The sequence below is a fragment of the Phoxinus phoxinus genome (genome assembly GCF_949152265.1).
Source record: "Phoxinus phoxinus genome assembly, chromosome: 16".
In the NCBI taxonomy this organism is placed as follows: Eukaryota; Metazoa; Chordata; class Actinopteri; order Cypriniformes; family Leuciscidae; genus Phoxinus; species Phoxinus phoxinus.
Genome location: NC_136891.1, coordinates 21010072 through 21031952, shown reverse-complemented (window position 1 = coordinate 21031952; position 21881 = coordinate 21010072). Strand labels below are relative to the sequence as shown.

The window sequence follows — 21881 nt, the reverse complement described above, 5'->3', positions numbered from 1 at the left end:
TTTTGGGATTGACAGTGGACCGGAGAAAGCGTTGAGAGCGTGAAAAGGTTGGGCGGTTCTCAACTTTATGCAAATATCAAGCGAAAAACGCTGTCGGCAGCCAATTGCTGTGAGGTTCGCGATGTTAAAGGAGAACTCCGGTCAATTTTAACATTGAGCTCAATTTTTAGTAAATTTGGAGCGCTGTCAATACAGAGAACAACGACAAAAATCAGTGTTGCCTACACCGTGTTATCCTCTTTTTAAAATTTGCACCCTATTGACTTGAATGGGGTCTAATTTTAAACCTGCTTTTATTTCTCTTATCATCCTTGATGTGTCATACAAGTGCCCATCCATGTTGAGTGATTCCTTCAGAGTGAACACGAGTGAATCTGACTGCAGTAGATGTGAAAGATATGAATAAAAATGATGTTATATCAGCCAGCGCACATACCTGTATTTAGTTCCTGTTTTCGGTCGAAGGCCAAAGTAGTCGATTGTCGAGTTCACGCGCATAGGTTTAGTTACTTAGATCACGCGTGTGAACTCGACAATCGACTACTTTGGCCTAAAAAGAGGATAACACGGTGTAGGCAACACCGATTTTTGACGTTGTTCTCTGTATTGACAGCGCTCCAAATTTACAAAAAATTGAGCTCAATGTTAAAATTGACCTGAGTTCTCCTTTAAGTTTGTCTTGAGAGTTTACAAATATGCAAATTGTGCCGGAGATTATGCTGAATTTAGTGCGTAAATCATTTTGTTTACGAATTAGAGGCTTTGCAGTTGTTATATATGTTAAATATTTTATTTTGGATGTGTTCATTGTGATATTGGCTGGGTTAATAAAAGTTATAAATTGAAATGATATCTTTGCTTGGTGCATTTGGAAATAAAGCTTGTCTATTTCTAAACGTAATCGCGTGCATCTGAGGATTACTTTGTGTGTGTTAAAAAAAACATAGATTAAAGTCGACATGAAATCAAAATGGACCCATTTACTTTGTTAGCGCATATTACTAGTCTTGTGGTTAAAAAGGAATCCGTGCAAGTTAATACACAGAAAAAAAATAGTTTGCCGTGGTAATCTTTAATCAAAATCTGAAAAGTTACATCCGGTCTGGAATGGCGTTTCTTTTCTGATGACGTCATTGACGGCTTGGGTTGAAAACGCTTAGCCACTCCCCTCAAACCGTTAGTCTGCTATGACCAGAGATGGAGAGGAGGAGCGCTAAAGTAAAACCCTGCCCTCGGTACAATATTCCGTTTCACTTGGAAATACGTCACAACACTGGAGAAAAGTCGTTTGCAACTTCCGTTTCACGCAGATTTTAAACATTCGCAACAGACACACCCCAAAGCGGAGGCGTTATAGCGTGGCCAGCGGCACTGAGTGGAGTTTTGCCGCTGTAGTGGCACCAGACTCAAGCTATTTCAACCTTCTCAGATTTTGAGGATTCTGGTATTCGAATGGAGGCAGGGGTTCAAATCCCACTTCTAACAAATAACTTTTATAATGAGAACTTGATTTGATGTAAAGGTAACAATTCTTAAATATATTTTTTTGTGTTCGGTAAGTGCGGTGATTTGATTTCATAACCGATCGGTCTGTGCACCGCCGGTTCAAGCCAAACAAGCCTAATGCCTCACTTTCTTTCCAGTCACATGAACATGAATGCTTTACTTTGCGTGTTGGAATGTTTGAATCCAGACCACTAGTCTACGGATTTTGGGAAGGTTTAAGTCCATTTACTACTTTTACCGATACATTATCATATAATCTGTAAACTAGAAAAAAAATAGTTGCACTCCAAGTAGACACTTTTTTTTTTTCAGGTGCATAAAGCCATGGAAATACTTGAAAACAAGTTAGAGGGTTGCTGGCCGCTCACTGAATCCAATACAGACTGAAGAAGTCTAGCAAAACATTATTTATTTTAATAAGTTGCATCGTTATCATATATTCTGCCATAAACAGTATAAAAACCATAAAATAATTAGAGCACCATTTACTTGCATAAAACAACTATGTTGGTATTATAATTAGTATTATTATAATTATTTTTACATTTAATTTATTGCCACACTTTAATATGTGAATAATATTATCAGAATACTAAACACATTTACCGTTGTCAGGTTTTTATTTGTGCTTAATTGGATAAAACGGAGCTGAACCGGGTTGATGGTTGTTGTAAATTTGACCTGCCAGACGATGCCGCTGTTTTCAACACTCTTAATGCTTCAAATCTTTTCACGAAACATGAAAATTATTGATGGTGACTATGGTAACAAACAAGGCCAGCAAAACAAGGGAAACAGGAACTGAATAGAGGAAGTAAACATAGAAACAATGGTAAAGGATACTTCAACTTAAAAGTCCAAAACTCAAGACAGGGGAACAACACCGCGGGATCACGACAGATCCACTCATCAACAATACTGTAGTAAAAGATGCACAATGGCAAGTTTTAATTCAGCCATGTGTTTGAACCAGAAACTGATCCAGAAGAAGAGGAAGAGTGAATTATACCGGCTTGTCTAATAGTGGATGCATCAGAATGGCAGGCTAATGTGTTTTGTGTATCGCTCTCTATGTCAGACACATGACGGTAATTGATATGATTAGCCTTCTTCTTGACTACGTGATAAAACAGCTAATAATGTGTTATTATTACTCAAACCATGTTCCCGTTCCATTGTAATAATATACATCATATACATAATTCACATGGTATATTGCTAAAATTACCAGATTTTTCATATCAGCAGAAAAATATTCCGGGATAACTAACAGGTACCTGCACACTGTCAGTACTAACAGTATGTTGCTGTTGGAGCGTAATCAATTAATCCTTTTCCCATTTATTTTTTGTAAAAATTGTATGGGGTCACTGATGACCTGAGGTGTGTGACAGTGTACGTATATTTTTTCTACAGGTGAATACGAGCTAGAAGCTGAATGTAATGATATTTTATGAGGACAGTGATGATGGTATAAACCAGCAGAATACAAACAGATAACTTGAACAGGTAGTAAAACAAAACAAAAAAACAATTAAGAATTATGACATTCAGAAAAAAGGTATGTTTTGAGCATGGATTTGAAATCAGAAATAGTGTTAACAGAACAGAGTGATCGGGGGAGAGAGTTCCACATATGAGTTCCCCCATAGAAGCGAGGCGATGCCGAGGTATGATGAGAAGGCTAGAGTCAGAGGATCGTAAAGTGCGAGTCGGGGTGTAGGGGACGAGCAGGTTACAGAGATATGGGGGAGCCAGGCCGTGTAGAGATTTAAAAGTGAGAAGGAGAATTTTGAAGTTAATACGGTAACCCACAGGAAGCCTGTGAAGATCATGCAAAATTGGGGAGATATGTGCAGAACGCTTGGTGTGGGTAAGTATTCTGGCAGCAGAGATAGGATCAGAGGGAATGATAGGTGAATAACACTGATGTAGAAGCACCTACCCTGGTTATAAGCCTAAACTTGACATAAACTGTAAACGTGTCCCTCAAATCCGATTGGTTGATTGGAATGTTGATCCAGGAACATGTTGCACTTGGTGAAACCATGATCACCCAGAAGGGCGACTATTGAGAAGTCCTTTGCGGGCTTGGAACTAGAAGTCTTATTGTTTTCTGTGAGGTGTCTGGCAGTTGTCTAAGCTGTCACAAAGTATTTTTGTAATCCAAATGCAAATAAATATAAATGAACAGTTTCCACTTGGTATCCACTTGGAGTATCTCAGGAGAAAAGAGCAACACCAACCACACACTAAATAATGATGATAACCGACAGCAAACAGAACCAAACTGGGAGTATTAGAAGTGGTATATATCAGTATACTGGGACTAATCAGGAGGAATCAGTAACTAAGGGGACAGGAACTGAAAGGAGACACAGACACATGAAGGAAAACACAATAAAGCCAAACATGACCCTGACACTAGCATCCTTATCTGATGGCATTGGACGTTTGTTTGTGTTAGTCCACTGAGATCCAATCAAGATGTAGCAAACCGTCTCCACTATTGCAGTCAGAAAGGGGTCTTCCATAATACTGGGCCCTGAAATGCCCTAATAAAATGCTTTTCACTGCACATCAATTTTTTTGTTGTTGTTGTTTTTTAACTTTTTTTCTTTGTTTTCAACAGATGTTTTTCTGCATAAGCTTGGGCTTTGTCCTCGCCTGGGCTCCCTACACCATTGTTTCCTTCCTATTTATCTTCCACAAAGACGCTTGGTATATGGCACCAGAAGGATTCGTCTTTCCTGCGCTTTTTGCTAAAAGCTCCCATATCTACAACCCCTTTATTTACTTTTACTTCAACAAAGCTTTTCGACAGGAGCTGCGAAGCCTTCTATTCTCTATGTTCCCTAGACTTGCCCACAACCGTGTTGGAGTGTACACAGACAATGGTGTTCATCCCATGCAGATCCAACTACAGGAGCAGGTTGTGGCCCATGTTGGAAGAGGTCCTATCCTACATAAAGACAAGAGTGAAAAAAACACAGGTCTATATAGTCACATGGTCTGCTGGGTCTCCAACATACAACTGACACAAACCAATGGTGAGCAGAGGGTTGATTGTCAGTTCTTACCAACCTCAACCTAAGATTTAAAGTATTTAATTTCTCTGAACCTTTATATTTTGCAATACACAGCTTCCTGTGCATTGAGTATCTGAGTAATCTTAAAAACGGTAATTTCAAGACCACAAACGACCTTTAAATGCTAATGAATGTGATTGCCCTTCCATATGTATACATCACTGTATTTTATTGCTGTTTATGTATTGTTTGAACAAAGCGTAAAAATGTTGTACTGGTATAAATATTAATGTTGCAAAATCTGTTTTACGTATCGCATATGTAAGTAATATTGATATTTGTTGTCCTACATTAATTGTTTAATTGTACTCTTCTTTTTCTTTTTTTATTGTATTGTTTACTGCATTAATCAAGCTAATAAAACCATTCAACCCTTTTACCAAAGTTTTTGTAAGGAGAAAATATTTGATGACTATGTACTGTAGCATTGTTAGGAAGGCCCCCAGTTTGAGTCCTTGCTGAGCAAGATAGCCTTTCTGTATGTAGTTTGTGTATTTTTCCTTTGTTGCATCCATTCAGGGTATTTCTCTGCATATGATCTGAGATGCTGGAATAGGCTCCAGTGGATCTTTAAGTCTCTACAAGCATAAATGCATCTTATTGCATCTTTATGTCGTTTTTTTTATTTTTTTATTTTTAAGGATTTGGTGTTCCAATAACTGTTTCAATTGCTTTCTGGACAAGATGTTGTATCTTCTGATGGTACACATAGGTGTAAAGAGTATCTGAAAACCAGTAAAAGTACAGATACCTAGTGAAAATTACTCCATTCCAAATTACAAGGGTTACAAGTTACTTCGCTCAATTATGGCATTTAAAGGGATAGTTCACCCAAACATTTTAATTAGCCCATGATTTACTCACCCTGAAGCCATCCTAGGTGTATATCACATTCTTCTTTCAGACGAACACAATCGGTGTTATATTAAAAAATGCCCTGGCTCTTTCAAGCTTTATAATGGGAGTGAATAGGTTTTTGTTTCTGGAAGTCCATCAAAGCGCATCCATCCCTGATAAAAGTAATTCACGCGGCTCTGGGGGGTTAATAAAGGCCTTCTGAAGTGAAGCGATGCGTTCGTGTAAGAAAAATATCCATATTTAAAACTTTATTGACTAAAATAGCTTCCGGCAGAAGGCCGGACGCAAGTCGACTTACGGCAAAAGATTAACACTTGACGATGTATGACGTAGTATGTAGCATAAGCTTTGATGCCTCTCGCGGTTCAAACAAACAGGGCTGGCCAACCGCGTTCGGCATTACGCTGTGCGTCAAGTTCAAGGGCTAGTCTTTCGATGCGTACGGCCGTTTGCCTGAAGCTAGTTATTTTAGTCGATAAAGTTTTAAATATGAATATTTTTCTTACACGAACACATCGCTTCACTTCAGAAGGCCTTTATTAACCCCCCAGAATATTAACCTCCCTTTAATAAGGGATGGATGCGCTTTTAATAAGTTTGCTAATATCTTTGATACTCAGTAAAACTACAAAGTAGCCAAAAAGTTACTTAAGTACAGTAACTAATTACATTTACTCAAGCACTGTACACCACTGCATACACATGTGCGTACATACTCATGGGTGGACATACTGTATCATTCTTCATAGAGGAAGCTCAACCCTCCTTTCTCTTAACATTCTCTAATTTAGGTGCATTTTCATGAAAAATGTATAGTCATTGATAATGCATTATTGACTGGAGAAGCTTGTATATTAGGTTATACATATTTTCCTGCATGACATTATCAACATTTCTTACTCATTCTTCTTCAGAACTGACTTTGACATCACATCATTACCCTCTTAGACAATTTTCTGTCAACATGTTGCATGTTAGACAAGAGCTTTCGCTGTTTCTTGTTTCAGGTATAAATGATCATGTCTTGATAAATGTTTGCATTAAGTTAGCAACAGAGTGTTAGATTATATATATATATATATATATATATCCGTATTGAATAATGCAAAAGCTATTATAACTTGTCATTTCTATGTCTCAACAATGTCTTTGGCGCACATCTTTTGAAGTGTTTAATTTCTGTGCTATAATTCTAGTGTCACCAAATAGGACTGCAAAGATAAAGATTGTTTTGCACATGTACTCACTGCCTCTATGGCTGTGAACCCAGAAAGTTCAGGTGGGTTTTGCTTGCTGGGTGAGTTTAGGACATTCGCGTTCTCTTGTTGGATTTTAAACAGCTAAACCAGTGTTGTTCTTGTGAGAGCCGATCATCATTAGCTTGTAAACAGGGGAGCAGCAGCTTTAATTGTGTCAGAGCATACATGGCTGAAAAAGCCCACAGAACAAGTGGCTGCCACAGCAGGAAGGTTTGGTCCAGGTCAAGCGGAACCACTCTCTCCTCCCATTTGTCCTCCATTGTTCTCAGGCTCATTAGTTATTGCTGAAGATGCCAGTTAAGAGAAGCCAGCGTTCATTTCAAACTGGATCGCAAGCAGGGTGCTGAAAACTCTTCTCAAAGGCTCCAGTTTTGGAAAAGTATCTTCGGGATAAACAGTGTGAGACTCTGGAAGCGGGCGGTGCTGTTGAAAGGTCTCTCAGGATGAGAAGGAGAGGAAGTTATGATGGCACCACTGCCCCCATACAGCCAGTGAGTACCTCTGAGGGTGGGGATATCAAAGTTTTTGCTTACTTTTTAAAATACAAATTCTTATGATTCTTTTTTATTGGTCTATAAACAAAGTTTTAAAGAATTATTAGATGTTTGTGCACTGTTAATCTTTCAATCAATCTTTCATCTGTCTGTCTGTCTGTCTGTCTGTCTATCTATCATCTATCTATGATTGTATCAGAAAGAGACTAGCTTATTATTCTCAAGTTTTCAATTTACAATAATATGGAATTTTTGTATAAATTATACAAAGCGTGTATGTTTTGTAGGGGTGTAACAATATATCGTGTCACAATATATTGCAATACAAAAATGCATCAATATGCTTCGCTGATAGTGACAATATGTATTGTGTATAATTCGGCCAAAATGAAAATTTCTTTGTGAGAAAAAATTCCAGTTTACAGAGTATTAGTGCCAGTACTACATTAATCTACTATATATAATGTTTAATATGATAATGCAATGGGGGAATATTTGTGGGTCCTAATAATGGTAAATGTCTTCTGTCAGCAGTAAAAAGTGGCCTACATTATTTTAAATATATATATATATATATATATTTATATAGTCAGTGACACAGTGCAAGCATGTTCGTCTAAAATAATTCAGTTTTTTTCAGCTTTAGAATCATGAATATTTTTATTCTGGTGTCACCATTTTCCTGTGCATTGGGTTATTAGCACCCCAAGTCCAAGCCTGTTCATTTACACCCACAATGTAATATCAAATTTAGCATTTTAATCAACAGTACATTTTTTCTTAACATTTTACCACGTCTTAGAGTATCGGAATAATGTTGTATCGTGAGTTCAGTTTCGTGATATGTATCGAATTGTGACATGAGGGTATCGTTACATTCCTAATGTTTTGTCATTTATATTAACTTACTAGCTTGTTAATACATATTGTTATAGCATATCAGAAAATTGATTGATTGATTGATTGATTGAATGATTGATTGATTGATTGATTGATTGATTGATTGATTGATTGATTGATTGATTGATTGATTGATTGATTGATTGATTGATTGATTGATTGATTGATTGATTGATTGATTGATTGATTGATTGTTTGTTTGTTTGTTTCATTCATTCATTCATTCATTCATTCATTCATTCAGCACTTATGCCAAACATTTTTGTTACCCTAGTTTGATTCTATCCGAAAGTGATACAGTATAAAAATATTTATTTATTTATTTAAAATAATTATTAATAATTCTATATATTTTTTAAATAGCTTATTTATATAAATACTTATATGGTTGTTTATTAATTGGTTTAATTATGTGTATCATTAAATAGTCTGCTTACCCATTAAAAATAAGAAACTGAACTCGTATGTGTCCTACAGTGATAAGTACTGGTTAAAGTGAAACACTGTGAGTGGAGTCTGACTTGTCATAACTTCACTGTTATACACTGAAGACTCGCATATAGTGAAGAATACAGTTTCAAATGGAGAAATTGTATGACATAGAACTGAATAAAGTGATTTTTACTACTTTTTGAAGCCAGAGTCCTTTGCCAATCTCAGACAGACTGATAAATTGGCTCCATGGTATACAAATGAGACAGACTTGTTTTTCACTGGCTGCGTGAACAAGGGATCATTGTTTGGGGCAGTATAATTGCCCCAGAATGCAATAGTGCGGAAGAAGGTTCCAGAAAGGCTCTGTAATTATGCCATGTTGCATTAATATATACTAAATAACTGATCCATGCTGTGCTTGAATAGTTTTTGCCTCTAGTGGGACTCATGTTGAGATTCTTGAACCCTGATGATATGTGAATATTAAAGCGCATACTAAAGGAAATGGTCAATTGTTCACATATGAATGCATAATTAATTACAAATACACAATGACAGTTTGTACAATCATCTTCTTATCCAACATGTCTGTATTTGGCAAATTCTTGACAGGTCTATTTGTATTTCATAATGAATTGGATAGAAAAAATGTCAAACAAATTTGTTGGCTTTACAAAATGCATTTTGATAACAGTAAAATATGAATTATAGCTAATTCACTGTTAAAAACACTTAAGTCACACTTAAGTCACGTCCAAACTTATGTATGAATCCCAGAGGCCTATGTCAAACCATTGTATACTAAAAGTATTTGAACATTTTCTAGTTGTCAAACATTAGTAGAATATGTCCTGGCCCTGTTTACAGCTACATTTTGGATCGGATCACAAGTGGACTGTGTTAAATACAGGTGTAAACGTGGTCTAAAACGATTTGAGCTTGTCCACATTCGACCACTTCCAGAGGTAGTAGAAACCGCATTCGACCGGATTGGTTTCGTAGTGTAAATGTGGTCGAATCCGTTCAAACAGCCACAAAAAAACACCCGCTCTCCGCCTACTGACATAATTCCTAAACATTAAGGGAAGTGCGGCAGCCAGACGCGATTTAAACTTTGTCAACTAAAGACACAAGTTTAGTTGGAAGACCAAAAACGTACCAAGCAAAATGTTCTCTCACCTTTCCTGATTTCTAACACACACTCAAAAAAACTCTGGCTGTCAGAGCAGAAACCAAAACTGCTGCTCTCTGAATGTTTTTCCGTCGTCTTCTCTCTTGTTCATATGTAAATTGCTCAAGCTTATTATTTATATTATTATTATATTAAATCGAAAGATCTGGAGAAAAAAAAGACATACATTTATCTGCCCATAGACCCTCCCCTCGAAGAAATCAGGACAGAAGTGGTTGAAAGTGGACAACAGAGATGGATTAAAACACCGGGTGTAAAATGTTATGTGTCTCCCTCGTCTACTTACGATCCGATCGACCAAAACACATCTTAATACCAGGTGTAAACAGGGCAATGTAATGAACTCCACCTGTGGTTATTACTCTGCTAGGACAGCTATAGGGCCAGATGGCCACACTGTGAAAAATTAGCGTGGAAAAGGCATGGACAGGGTTATTTTTGCGGCTGACCTTATTACATATGCATTTGTTGGAGTTTCCTGGGAGGAGAGTATTAAAATGAATCTCACAAGGTGACTAAGGTTTGTGCTAGTCAATTTACTGGTATTTGCGCCATTATTCATTATTATTATCTGCGCCCAAAAATAGCATGATTTAAACCAGACGCTAATTTGTGCTGCTCTTGATAGATTGTGTTGGTCATTATGGAAATGATCCGGCTGCGTCTGTGTTCTGTACTTTGCGTGTCGTCAGTAGACCACGCACAGAACTTTCCACTCCCATCCGCGCTTTTATGTAATTGCGCTCTCCCGCTAATTTGCCCTGTTTAGTAAATCTGGCCCCTAGTGAGTAATGTTACAAAGCACAAAGTCACTCCAAAGGAAGTTATTCTCTATATCAGTGCACACTGTTTCTGAACTCCCTCATTGTAGTCTTGAGTTTTCTTCCGGTAACATACACATCACAATATTCCTCATTTAAATAATTCCCATCCATGGCATATGCAAAAAGAGTTGTCGAGGCCTGGTTGAGTTACGTTAGTAGTTTGTTGTTACCATGTCCAAGAGACGCTGTTTTATCCACCCCAGATCAAACGCAGTTATGGTAAAAGGTGTGTGATATTTCCCAAACACGCTCAAAGCAGTTGACTAATCACAACACACAGTCCAGCCGACCAATCAAAGCACATTGTGCTTTTCGGAAGGAGCGGCTTCATATAGAAAAAAACTAAGCAGGGGTGCACTTCCTGTACAACTATATAGCTCACTGCTTAACTACCATAGTACGATGCATCGATGGAGAAATCAACTAACTAGTCACGACTGTTTCCCGAAACCGTATGTCGCAAAGTATCGTTCAACAACTTTGGTTTATGACGTCTCGCACGTGCACTAATAACTTATTTTAATTAATCTGCTTGAGATCGAATTAACGCTAGATTTGGTCATATAACTTACAGACATCGCATCTGAAGACCATTTCTATTTTTTCTCAGTTATTTTGCTTTATTACCGGTGCTTTAAATCTCTTGACAAACTAAAAGACGTAAATTACATTTGTATGTATTCTAAATAAATAACACGGGTTGTACTGAATGTCAGCTTGCTTATTTTGCTAAAGATTTATTCAGTCTACATCTCATGTAAACTAGAAACTATGCTTCTAACCACAGCTCGAGAGCTGTTGTTCCAACCACACAAGTTTGCGATGTTGTTTGCGAACGTTCGTTGGAACGGTGGTTTCGGGAAACAACAAATCGTTGAACTATGCTGATAACGACGGAACTTGCGATCATAGTTGGCTGACGATGCTTTCGGGAAACGCACCCCTGAGCGTTACTGACAGACTATAGAGAGGTGATACAACAATGTAAAATATGTGAATTTTCTTTTTTCTTTTTTTACATTCAACTGAAAACCTATTGCAGTATAGGTTTATATGTAAAAAATTTAAAATATTGTAAAAATCGCATAATAGGCCCCCTTTACCTGTAATTACAAAATGGCTCCAATAAATAAAGTTCTAGGAAAACATCTAGACATCTAGATTGTTTGCAAATGCCAATGGTTTGATATTGTGTATGTCATCCAATGCCATTCAGGGATTTTGTGACCTAAGGGACCAAATGCTTTTTTGGGTCCACTGTGAATCAGGATTTAGCCTGAATGTCATTGAAGAAGCCAAATCAGTGGAGATCGCTGACAAGTAGTGTGATGAAAAACAAAAGAAGACGAAAGAGGAGGTTTAATTTTGCATAAAGTGTAAACGACCCTTGCTCAGATTAATGAACTTTTACAAAGAAAGGGTGAAAAATGCAGCTCAGTCTCAGCCAAGTCCAGACATAAGGGAACAGAATGTTCAGCCTCATTTCAGATGTTCAGTGGTTTACAAAACCTGTTTATTTGATAGGAAATAATGAGAGCTGCTCTCAAAAGATCAGGGACTGTTTTCTCCAATAGAGGTCATTCATGCCTTTACCAATAGGAGGTGCACAAACAAAGCAGTTATGTAAAAAGGTGTAAGTGAAAAGATGATTGCAGAATCAATAACTTCTAAGAAAAAAACAATGTGCTGAATTGTCCTGCTGTGCATTTCTATGCCCTGCAATGTCCCTTAAATACTGCTCTGATGCAGTCTGCCTTTAAAAAAAACATTAACCTGCACATCTCTTAAAGGTCAGCATGTTTTCCATTTCTTCTGGCCTATTAGGTTACTATGGCAACAGGAAAGCAGCTGGCCATTTCCTGTCTTTAAATACATAATCCTGTACGATCAAGCTGTCATGTAAACTGATGGGATGCTGACTGCTTTGACAAGTCATTCTCTTATTTAAGTCTAGATAAGTCATAAGGCATGTTTTAGCTAATTAGGTCGTTATTGTCTTTATTCATATTATCACTATAAAGCTGCTTTGAAACAATCTATATTGTTAAAAGCTATAAATGAAGGTGACCTGACTTGACTTGACTTTAGCTGTAAACACATTCTGTGGACGAGGTTTGTCATCACATTTTCTTCAGCAGTAAAAATTGTACATTTTTAAAGGTGCAAGATAATTTTTGCTAAAGTTGTTTTTTTATAAACTAATAAATAAATGGTTTGTTTAAGAAATATGATTAAAAGGATGTACAATTACATGATATTAATACTTAAGACTTAATGTTGACAGCAAATTGTCTAGTTGTGTCACACAACTGACTATTACTACTTATATACTTATTAGCCTATACTCAGTGTTGGGTGTAATTAATTACTTTAATTTAAATTACTTTAATTACTTTTCCCTTGGACAAGTAAAGGATTACTCTTTATTTTTCAGTAATTTAATTACAGTTTCTGATGGAATTGCATTAAATACTGAATAGACTAGAACAATTATAAAACAATATGGGATTTAACATCAAAATGTAATGTCTAAAGTATGTTTTTAATGTAACCTCCATTTAAATACTTGGTCAGTTCAAGAATAATTTATGCAATTTTATATTATATTTGACGCTATTAATTACTTTTTTAGAGTAACTTACCCATCGCTGTTTATATATTGAACCAGTGCTCAAAGCATAAACATGCTAACTAAATTTGCTAAAAAAAAAAAAAAAAGGAAATTTCATCTCTCGCGTTTGGGGTTTCTTTAACCTTTATGTGTGCAGGGCTTTTTTGCCATTTTTGCCAAAGCATAAACATAAAATCTCCAAACAAGCAGTGCCAGCTGTAGTGATGAAATAAAACGCAATGACCCACAGCTCCCAAGGCACAATTCAGGGATGAATGCCAGGACAACAAGCACAGAGTGCAAACACACAATGGTCACCATGATATGCTTGAATGAACAAATTTATAGTGCTTCCATCCAAAACACAGCCATGGCTGAGAGAGAAAGAAAAGAAACAAGAAAAAAAATCTAAATAAACAACCATATGTGGCAATAGTTAATAAACAAACAAACTTAATTCATCAGGTTTCAAAATATCCAGTATCAATAGGAAGAAGCTGAAAGCATATGGAGCGAATGGAAGTTGAATATGAGTATCATCTTTCTGCCTTTTTCTAGTACGATGCAAACACTTTTTTATTACACAGAAATATGTTCTTGTTCCTATGGTTTGTAGCAGAAGTAATAGAATAGAATAAATAGAACAAGAACAAAAAAAGTAAAAAAAAAAACAACAACAACAATGAATAAAACAATGTCTGCCTTACAGCACCTGCGATGTCTGGCTCAGAGGAGACGTTCTGCACCAAACCTGGTGCTGGGAAAGACTTTAGGAAAGTCTTGGAGCCCAATAAGGTATGTGACTGCAATTTATACAATATGTAGTATACATATATATATATATATATATATATATATATATATATATATATATATATATATATATATTGATATAATTTCCACTGAAACAGGAAGACAGGGCAGGACATATCGAGTAGCTCCTCCCCCTTTTTAAAATAGCCAATAGAATAGTGTAGAATTCTAATGAGTCTAATACGTTTTGTGGTCGGGCCGACTCAATCATATGATCCTTTCTGTACTATCGTGTCTCTGGACTGGTGTTGTGCCGAATTATGTGACCATAGTAGACACCAGGGTCTACCATCATTACAGGCCTACTAGGGTCACAGAATTCGGTAGTACGCTGGAGCCCATTGTGTGCGAGTGCGGTGGTTCACGTGACACAAACGTGAAAACAGACTTTATTCGCCACAATGGAAAGCATATACACAGTCTAAATCGTTCCATATCCCCTATATAGCAGGGATTCCCAACGCATTCTCATTCTTGGGCGTCATATACTGACACTTTTGACAAATCGTCTACATCCAACGCACATGGCACCCTTTAGCGTCAATATGACACGCACAGAGCTTTGTTCGGTTATGGTTGGGTTTAGGTCTGGGGTAGTGTTAGGGTTAGACCGCTAGGAGGCGCCTTCTGGCCCATATCTATCTGCGTCTCATATTGACGCTAAAGGGTGCCATGTAGAAAATACTAAATGTGTGAACAAGTGACCGATTTCAGACCCTCAGCTCGGTTCTCTCTGTTTGGTGTTGTCTTTGTTTTACAAAGTTGTAATGTTCATAGCGTTTGGATTATCTTCTTTGTTTTTGTGATGAATAAAGTATTTCTGAAAATAGATCCCCTGCATCTTCAGCTTGTCTGAGCTGATGTGACAGTTACACGGATTAAATATTTGAACTGAGAAAACTGTTTGACCCTCCGCAAAGAATAATTCATTGATATCTTACCAAGGGCTTTTCACCCAAAGCAACCACACACTATTGGATTTTCCCAATCGTACTTTTATTTCCTTCATCTGGGGTCATTGTTGTTGCATTGGTGGTTTATAGTGAGAAATTCTCTGATCTTCAGGGAGGAAGCTCAATGTCTGGTGGCGGTGGATCAGTGTCCCTTTGTGCTGGGATTGACCAATGAGAACTCAGAGCTGATTCTGGATGAATGTGCTCAGCTGACCGAAGGACTGAAGACCAGGGAAAGACACCTGTTCCTCCTGAGTGACGCCCTGGTCATTGCCAAGCTCAAGTAAGAATTCTTCTGGTTAGCACACATACACAAACATGCACGTTTACTAATGTGCATTTCACACTAAAATTATGTACTATATTTAAACAAACAAGCATGTTTACTAATGTGCATGTTTACTAATGTGCATTACACACTAAAATGATGTACTAGCTATATTTAGAGTTGCTTTCGTTTCTTACATGAAATGGGAATCACCCAGCAAACAAAGATTGTGATGGGATTTCCCCACATACAAGTATAATTTAGATGAGGTCAAAATTATTGGTTCCACTTTATTTCGATATAGGCCACTTTATACATTCTACTAACTAAGTAACTTTTCAACTACATGTCAACTAACTCTAATTAGAGTATTAGTAGGCTGTAGAAGACTGTCAGTACACTGTTATGGTTAGGTGTTAGGGTTCGGGTTAGTAGAATAAGTTGACATGTAGTTGCCAAGTTACTGTAGTCAGTAGAGTATCTGTTGGGGGACCAACAAATTGAAGTGTTAGCAGATATTAAGCAGACAGTCTACTAATACTCTAATGATAGTTAGTTGACATGTTTAGTTGCAAAGTTACTTAAAGTTAGTACAATGACTAAAGTAGACTATCGAAATAAAGTGTTACTAAATTATTATTTTGGGCCCACTTTATATTGTCTTTAACTAGTACTAACATTAAAACTAACCATTGATTCAATGCACTTATTTTATATTCTGAATGTGATTATTATATAATCACATCTAATATTAAGGGCTTCACCTCCTCAGAGTTCACCACCTCATGGCAGTGCCTGAATGTAGGTATAATGGCGGGATGTACCATTTCTCCGTTGGCATTCATAATGGCAATGGAGGTTATCATCAGATCCTCAAAATGGGTTGTTGGTGGACAGCGAGTCGACTCTGCTGTCCGCCTCCCTCCAATCAGAGCCTACATGGACGACATTACAACATTGACCACCACTGTTCCATGCACCAAGAGACTGCTCAGAAAACTCGAGGAGAACATCAGTTGGGCCCGTATGAAGATTAAACCATCCAAGTCACGCAGCATCTCGATTGTGAAGGGAGTACTCTCTGACCTGAAGTTCTTCATCGGAGAAGACCAAATTCCAACAGTGTCTGAGCAGCCAGTAAAAAGCCTTGGAAGGTGGTACGATGCAAGCCTGAAGGACAAAGACCAGGTGCAACAGCTGCGCAAAGACATCAGTAGTAGCCTACAGTCCATCGACAACACCCAGCTACCTGGAAAGTTAAAGGCTTGGTGTCTGCAGTTTGGGCTCCTTCCACGGCTGCTGTGGCCCCTAGTAGTGTATGAGGTTCCAATCTCGACAGTGGAGAAGATGGAAAGAGGAGTCACAGGATATTTAAAGAAGTGGCTCGGAGTTCCACAATGCCTTACCACCATAGGCCTCTATGGAGATGGTGTCCTCAAGCTGCCCCTCACCAGTCTAACAGAGGAATTCAAGTGTGCAAAAACCAGGCTCCAGATGACACTGAATGAATCCCGAGACCCAGTGGTGAGCAACAACGCACCGATCTTGGCAACTGGGCGCAAATGGAGGCCAGGAAAAGCAGTCCAGGAAGCAACAGCAGCCCTCAGACATGCTGACATTGTGGGTCATGTTCAACAAGGGAGAGGAGGCCTTGGGCTAACTAGCCGTGCTGCTTGGAGTAAGGCCACTGCACCCGAACGGCGGAAGATGGTAGTGCAGGAAGTACGCCATCAGGAGGAGGCTGCAAGATGGGCCAAGGCAGTCTCTCTGGCCAAACAGGGACAGTGGACTCGATGGGAAAGTGTGGAGAAGAGGAAGATAAGCTGGAAGGATCTGTGGGCCATGGAAGCGAGGCGGTTGAGCTTTTCCATTAGAGCAACATATGATGTCCTTCCAACACCAGCTAATCTTCACCAATGGTATGGTGAAGATCCGGACTGTGCCCTCTGTTCCATGCCAGCCAATCTCAGGCACATTCTCACAGGGTGTAAGACAAGCCTCACCCAAGGACGCTACACTTGGCGTCACAACCAAGTCCTAAAAAACCTTGCGTTCGCTCTGGAGGACAAGCGAGCTGCCACCAACTCCCTACCACCCCCAACAGCATCACACCCCTTACGGACGACCTTTGTCCGCGAAGGGGCTAAACCACCGAAGAGCAGCTCTACACCAACAGAGCGAGACCAGTTGCGCTTGGCTCGTGATTGGAAAATGCTAGCTGACATTGGTCGGCAACTTGTGTTTCCTCCGGAGATCGCAACCACCACCTTAAGACCTGACATGGTGTTCTGGTCCCGTTCGCTCAAGAAGGTCTTCATCATCGAGCTCACAGTACCCTGGGAGGACTCAGTAGATGAGGCTTATGAGCGAAAATATCTGCGCTATGCCGATCTAGCTGCCGAAGCACGGCATCATGGCTGGAACACAGAAGTCCGACCAGTGGAGGTGGGCTGCAGAGGTTTTGTGGCAACATCTACAATCAGACTGCTTAGAGATCTGGGAATTAAGGGCCAGAGCCAGCGTTCGACAATCAGAGCTGTATCGGAGGCGGCAGAAGGCAGCAGCCAGTGGCTTTGGATGAAGAGGAAAGACCCCAGCTGGGCCCCGAAGTGAGAGGAACAGGAGGTATGCGGTCAACAATGCTTGACTCAGGGAGGAGGACGTCCCTGCCATGCATAGTCCCATGGGATGTTGGCTATCAACAACAAGGCAACTCCTATGACTAATTGGCATTGGGACGCAAGCGTAGGTTTGATCACCCTGTCGCTGGCCACCTTTGGGGAGGGTGTATAGTGTGAAAGGCCGAAACACCCTATGAACCAAAGGAACACTACTGACGATGCGCTCCCCAAAGTTTTTTATTTTTTTTTTATTTTTATTTATTTATTTTTTTTATACCAGGCTCACTGTTCATGAACTCTTGGAAGTGCTTGCACAAAGGATAATAACATCTCATCCTGTGTTCTTGAAATCTGAATATCTGGACTAGTCCAGTGACTACTGAGAAAGATCAGCTGACAACAGGGGAAAGTCCTTGTGGCGGCACGGAGAGACGGCTGACAGGAGGGAATAGACCCCACTGGGACAGTCATGGGCTAGCTTCCCATGTCGGTAGTTTCCCATGCTTCGCAGCATGTTGGAAACACCCGCTTTAGCTACAGAAAGTCAACATATGAGAATACCCCTAGAGTCTGCGAGAGCGGGGGCGGAAGATGACTCACTGACTGATAATATGGTAACGACTGGACTGGAAACGACTACGAGTAATGAGAGCACAGCACAAGAGAACACCACAACAACTGTCACAAGTTTCGCTGCAACAGCGGGCCACAAACAGATGCAGAGATGTGTCTGTGGTTGGAGGAAAGTTACATCACACCATGGGCTGAGGATCCACCAGGGGAAGAAGGGGTGTTTGGGTATAGAGAGACAGAGGCCTCGCATTGATTACTTTCTGCGAAAGCGATCAAATCAGTCGAATGAAGCACAGCAACTGGACGCAAACCATAGCTTGCAGTGCATCAGTACCACTGTCATGGAGGAGGTAAACTCAAGCACCGAATTAACAACTGAGGTGGAACTCCCCCAACCTCCCAGACCTGCAGTCGAGAGGAGACTACCAGGGCACAGACCATATGTGAAGTGGCCTAGCGCCAGTGACAAGAAGTTGTGGGAAACAGTGAATACTGACCTTACCTTGACCCTCGAGAAACTTCGAGGCACAGTGGAGAAGAAGTTGGAGAGGATGAGTGATATCATCTTTGAGTACGGGGCAGAAAGCTTTGGAGTGCAAGAGGCAAAAGGCAGGAGAAAGGTTCCAACCCCACCAGTTTCCAGGAGGCAACAAGAAATCAAGCGCCTCGTTCAAGAAAGGAGACAGCTTAAGAAACAGTGGAAGAAGGCCTTGGAAATGGAAAGGGAGGGCATAGAGGCACTTCAGGCTGACATCAAAACCCGGTTAGCATCCCTTCGTAGAGCAGAGAACCTACGGAAAAGCAGAAGGAAGAAAGAGCAAACTAGAACTCGATTCTATAAAGATCCCTTCAAGTTCGTTAAAAGTCTCTTCGCGAAGGAAAAAAGTGGAGCTCTAAATACAACAAAGAAAGATCTAGAGGAGTACCTGAGAACAACAAACTTTGACTCAAAGCGACATGAACATCTGGCCATCCCATCAGATATCCCACCCATTGAACCCCCGGAATATCATATTGAGACCAGCCCTCCGACATGGAAAGAGGTGGAAAACATAGTTCGACGGGCAAGAACAGCATCAGCCCCGGGGCCAAATGGAGTCCCGTACAAAGTGTATAAGAACGCACCAGACGTCCTGAGGTTCCTCTGGAGGCTTATGAGAATAGCTTGGCAAAAGAAGATCATACCCAAAGTGTGGCGTAGGGCAGGCGGGGTCCTGATCCCTAAGGAGAAGGATGCGGTGAACATCAGCCAATTCCGCCCAATCTCATTACTGAATGCCGAGGGTAAAATCTTCTTTAGAGTCATTGCCCAGAGGATGGCTGTGTACCTGCAAAGGAATGCGTACGTCGATACATCTGTACAGAAGGCAGGAATATCAGGGTTCTCCGGTTGCTTGGAACATTCCAGTATGATCTGGCACCAAATCCAAATGGCCAAAGTGGAGAAAAGGGACCTCCATGTAGTCTTCCTTGACCTCGCCAATGCATTTGGCTCTGTGCCCCATGAACTCTTGTGGTCTGCCTTCAGATTTTTCCACATACCGGACACCATCACAACCCTGGTGAAGTCGTACTTCCAGGATCTTCAGTTCTGCTTCACCTCCTCAGAGTTCACCACCTCATGGCAGTGCCTGAATGTAGGTATAATGGCAGGATGTACCATTTCTCCGTTGGCATTCATAATGGCAATGGAGGTTATCATCAGATCCTCAAAATGGGTTGTTGGTGGACAGCGAGTCGACTCTGCTGTCCGCCTCCCTCCAATCAGAGCCTACATGGACGACATTACAACATTGACCACCACTGTTCCATGCACCAAGAGACTGCTCAGAAAACTCGAGGAGAACATCAGTTGGGCCCGTATGAAGATTAAACCATCCAAGTCACGCAGCATCTCGATTGTGAAGGGAGTACTCTCTGACCTGAAGTTCTTCATCGGAGAAGACCAAATTCCAACAGTGTCTGAGCAGCCAGTAAAAAGCCTTGGAAGGTGGTACGATGCAAGCCTGAAGGACAAAGACCAGGTGCAACAGCTGCGCAAAGACATCAGTAATAGCCTACAGTCCATCGACAACACCCAGCTACCTGGAAAGTTAAAGGCTTGGTGTCTGCAGTTTGGGCTCCTTCCACGGCTGCTGTGGCCCCTAGTAGTGTATGAGGTTCCAATCTCGACAGTGGAGAAGATGGAAAGAGGAGTCACAGGATATTTAAAGAAGTGGCTCGGAGTTCCACGATGCCTTACCACCATAGGCCTCTATGGAGATGGTGTCCTCAAGCTGCCCCTCACCAGTCTAACAGAGGAATTCAAGTGTGCAAAAACCAGGTTCCAGATGACACTGAATGAATCCCGAGACCCAGTGGTGAGCAACAACGCACCGATCTTGGCAACTGGGCGCAAATGGAGGCCAGGAAAAGCAGTCCAGGAAGCAACAGCAGCCCTCAGACATGCTGACATTGTGGGTCATGTTCAACAAGGGAGAGGAGGCCTTGGGCTAACTAGCCGTGCTGCTTGGAGTAAGGCCACTGCACCCGAACGGCGGAAGATGGTAGTGCAGGAAGTACGCCATCAGGAGGAGGCTGCAAGATGGGCCAAGGCAGTCTCTCTGGCCAAACAGGGACAGTGGACTCGATGGGAAAGTGTGGAGAAGAGGAAGATAAGCTGGAAGGATCTGTGGGCCATGGAAGCGAGGCGGTTGAGCTTTTCCATTAGAGCAACATATGATGTCCTTCCAACACCAGCTAATCTTCACCAATGGTATGGTGAAGATCCGGACTGTGCCCTCTGTTCCATGCCAGCCAATCTCAGGCACATTCTCACAGGGTGTAAGACAAGCCTCACCCAAGGACGCTACACTTGGCGTCACAACCAAGTCCTAAAAAACCTTGCGTTCGCTCTGGAGGACAAGCGAGCTGCCACCAACTCCCTACCACCCCCAACAGCATCACACCCCTTACGGACGACCTTTGTCCGCGAAGGGGCTAAACCACCGAAGAGCAGCTCTACACCAACAGAGCGAGACCAGTTGCGCTTGGCTCGTGATTGGAAAATGCTAGCTGACATTGGTCGGCAACTTGTGTTTCCTCCGGAGATCGCAACCACCACCTTAAGACCTGACATGGTGTTCTGGTCCCGTTCGCTCAAGAAGGTCTTCATCATCGAGCTCACAGTACCCTGGGAGGACTCAGTAGATGAGGCTTATGAGCGAAAATATCTGCGCTATGCCGATCTAGCTGCCGAAGCACGGCATCATGGCTGGAACACAGAAGTCCGACCAGTGGAGGTGGGCTGCAGAGGTTTTGTGGCAACATCTACAATCAGACTGCTTAGAGATCTGGGAATTAAGGGCCAGAGCCAGCGTTCGACAATCAAAGCTGTATCGGAGGCGGCAGAAGGCAGCAGCCAGTGGCTTTGGATGAAGAGGAAAGACCCCAGCTGGGCCCCGAAGTGAGAGGGACAGGAGGTATGCGGTCAACAATGCTTGACT

The 21881-nt window shown here is 40.7% G+C and overlaps 2 protein-coding genes across 4 annotated transcripts in view; both read left to right on the top strand.

Annotated features, from left to right (window-relative positions):
• The window catches only part of opn8c (opsin 8, group member c), a 92892-nt gene extending 87919 nt beyond the window's left edge, over positions 1 to 4973 (top strand). For 2 of the 3 annotated variants that reach the window (XM_079584295.1, XM_079584296.1), the window contains exon 4: positions 4139 to 4973. In XM_079584295.1, coding sequence (XP_079440421.1) covers positions 4139 to 4600 — 462 coding nt within the window. In that variant the 3' untranslated portion in view covers positions 4601 to 4973. Of the gene's footprint in view, positions 1 to 2369; positions 2447 to 4138 lie in introns of those variants that run through there. The other variant, XR_013794421.1, reaches the window with a different exon arrangement.
• Positions 4974 to 7033: 2060 nt separating this feature from the next.
• The window catches only part of tagapb (T cell activation RhoGTPase activating protein b), a 30360-nt gene continuing 15512 nt past the window's right edge, over positions 7034 to 21881 (top strand). The window contains exons 1-3 of the mRNA XM_079639292.1: positions 7034 to 7203; positions 13878 to 13963; positions 15047 to 15217. Of these exons, the coding sequence (XP_079495418.1) occupies positions 7156 to 7203; positions 13878 to 13963; positions 15047 to 15217 (305 nt within the window). The 5' untranslated portion in view covers positions 7034 to 7155. The remainder of the gene's footprint in view (positions 7204 to 13877; positions 13964 to 15046; positions 15218 to 21881) is intronic.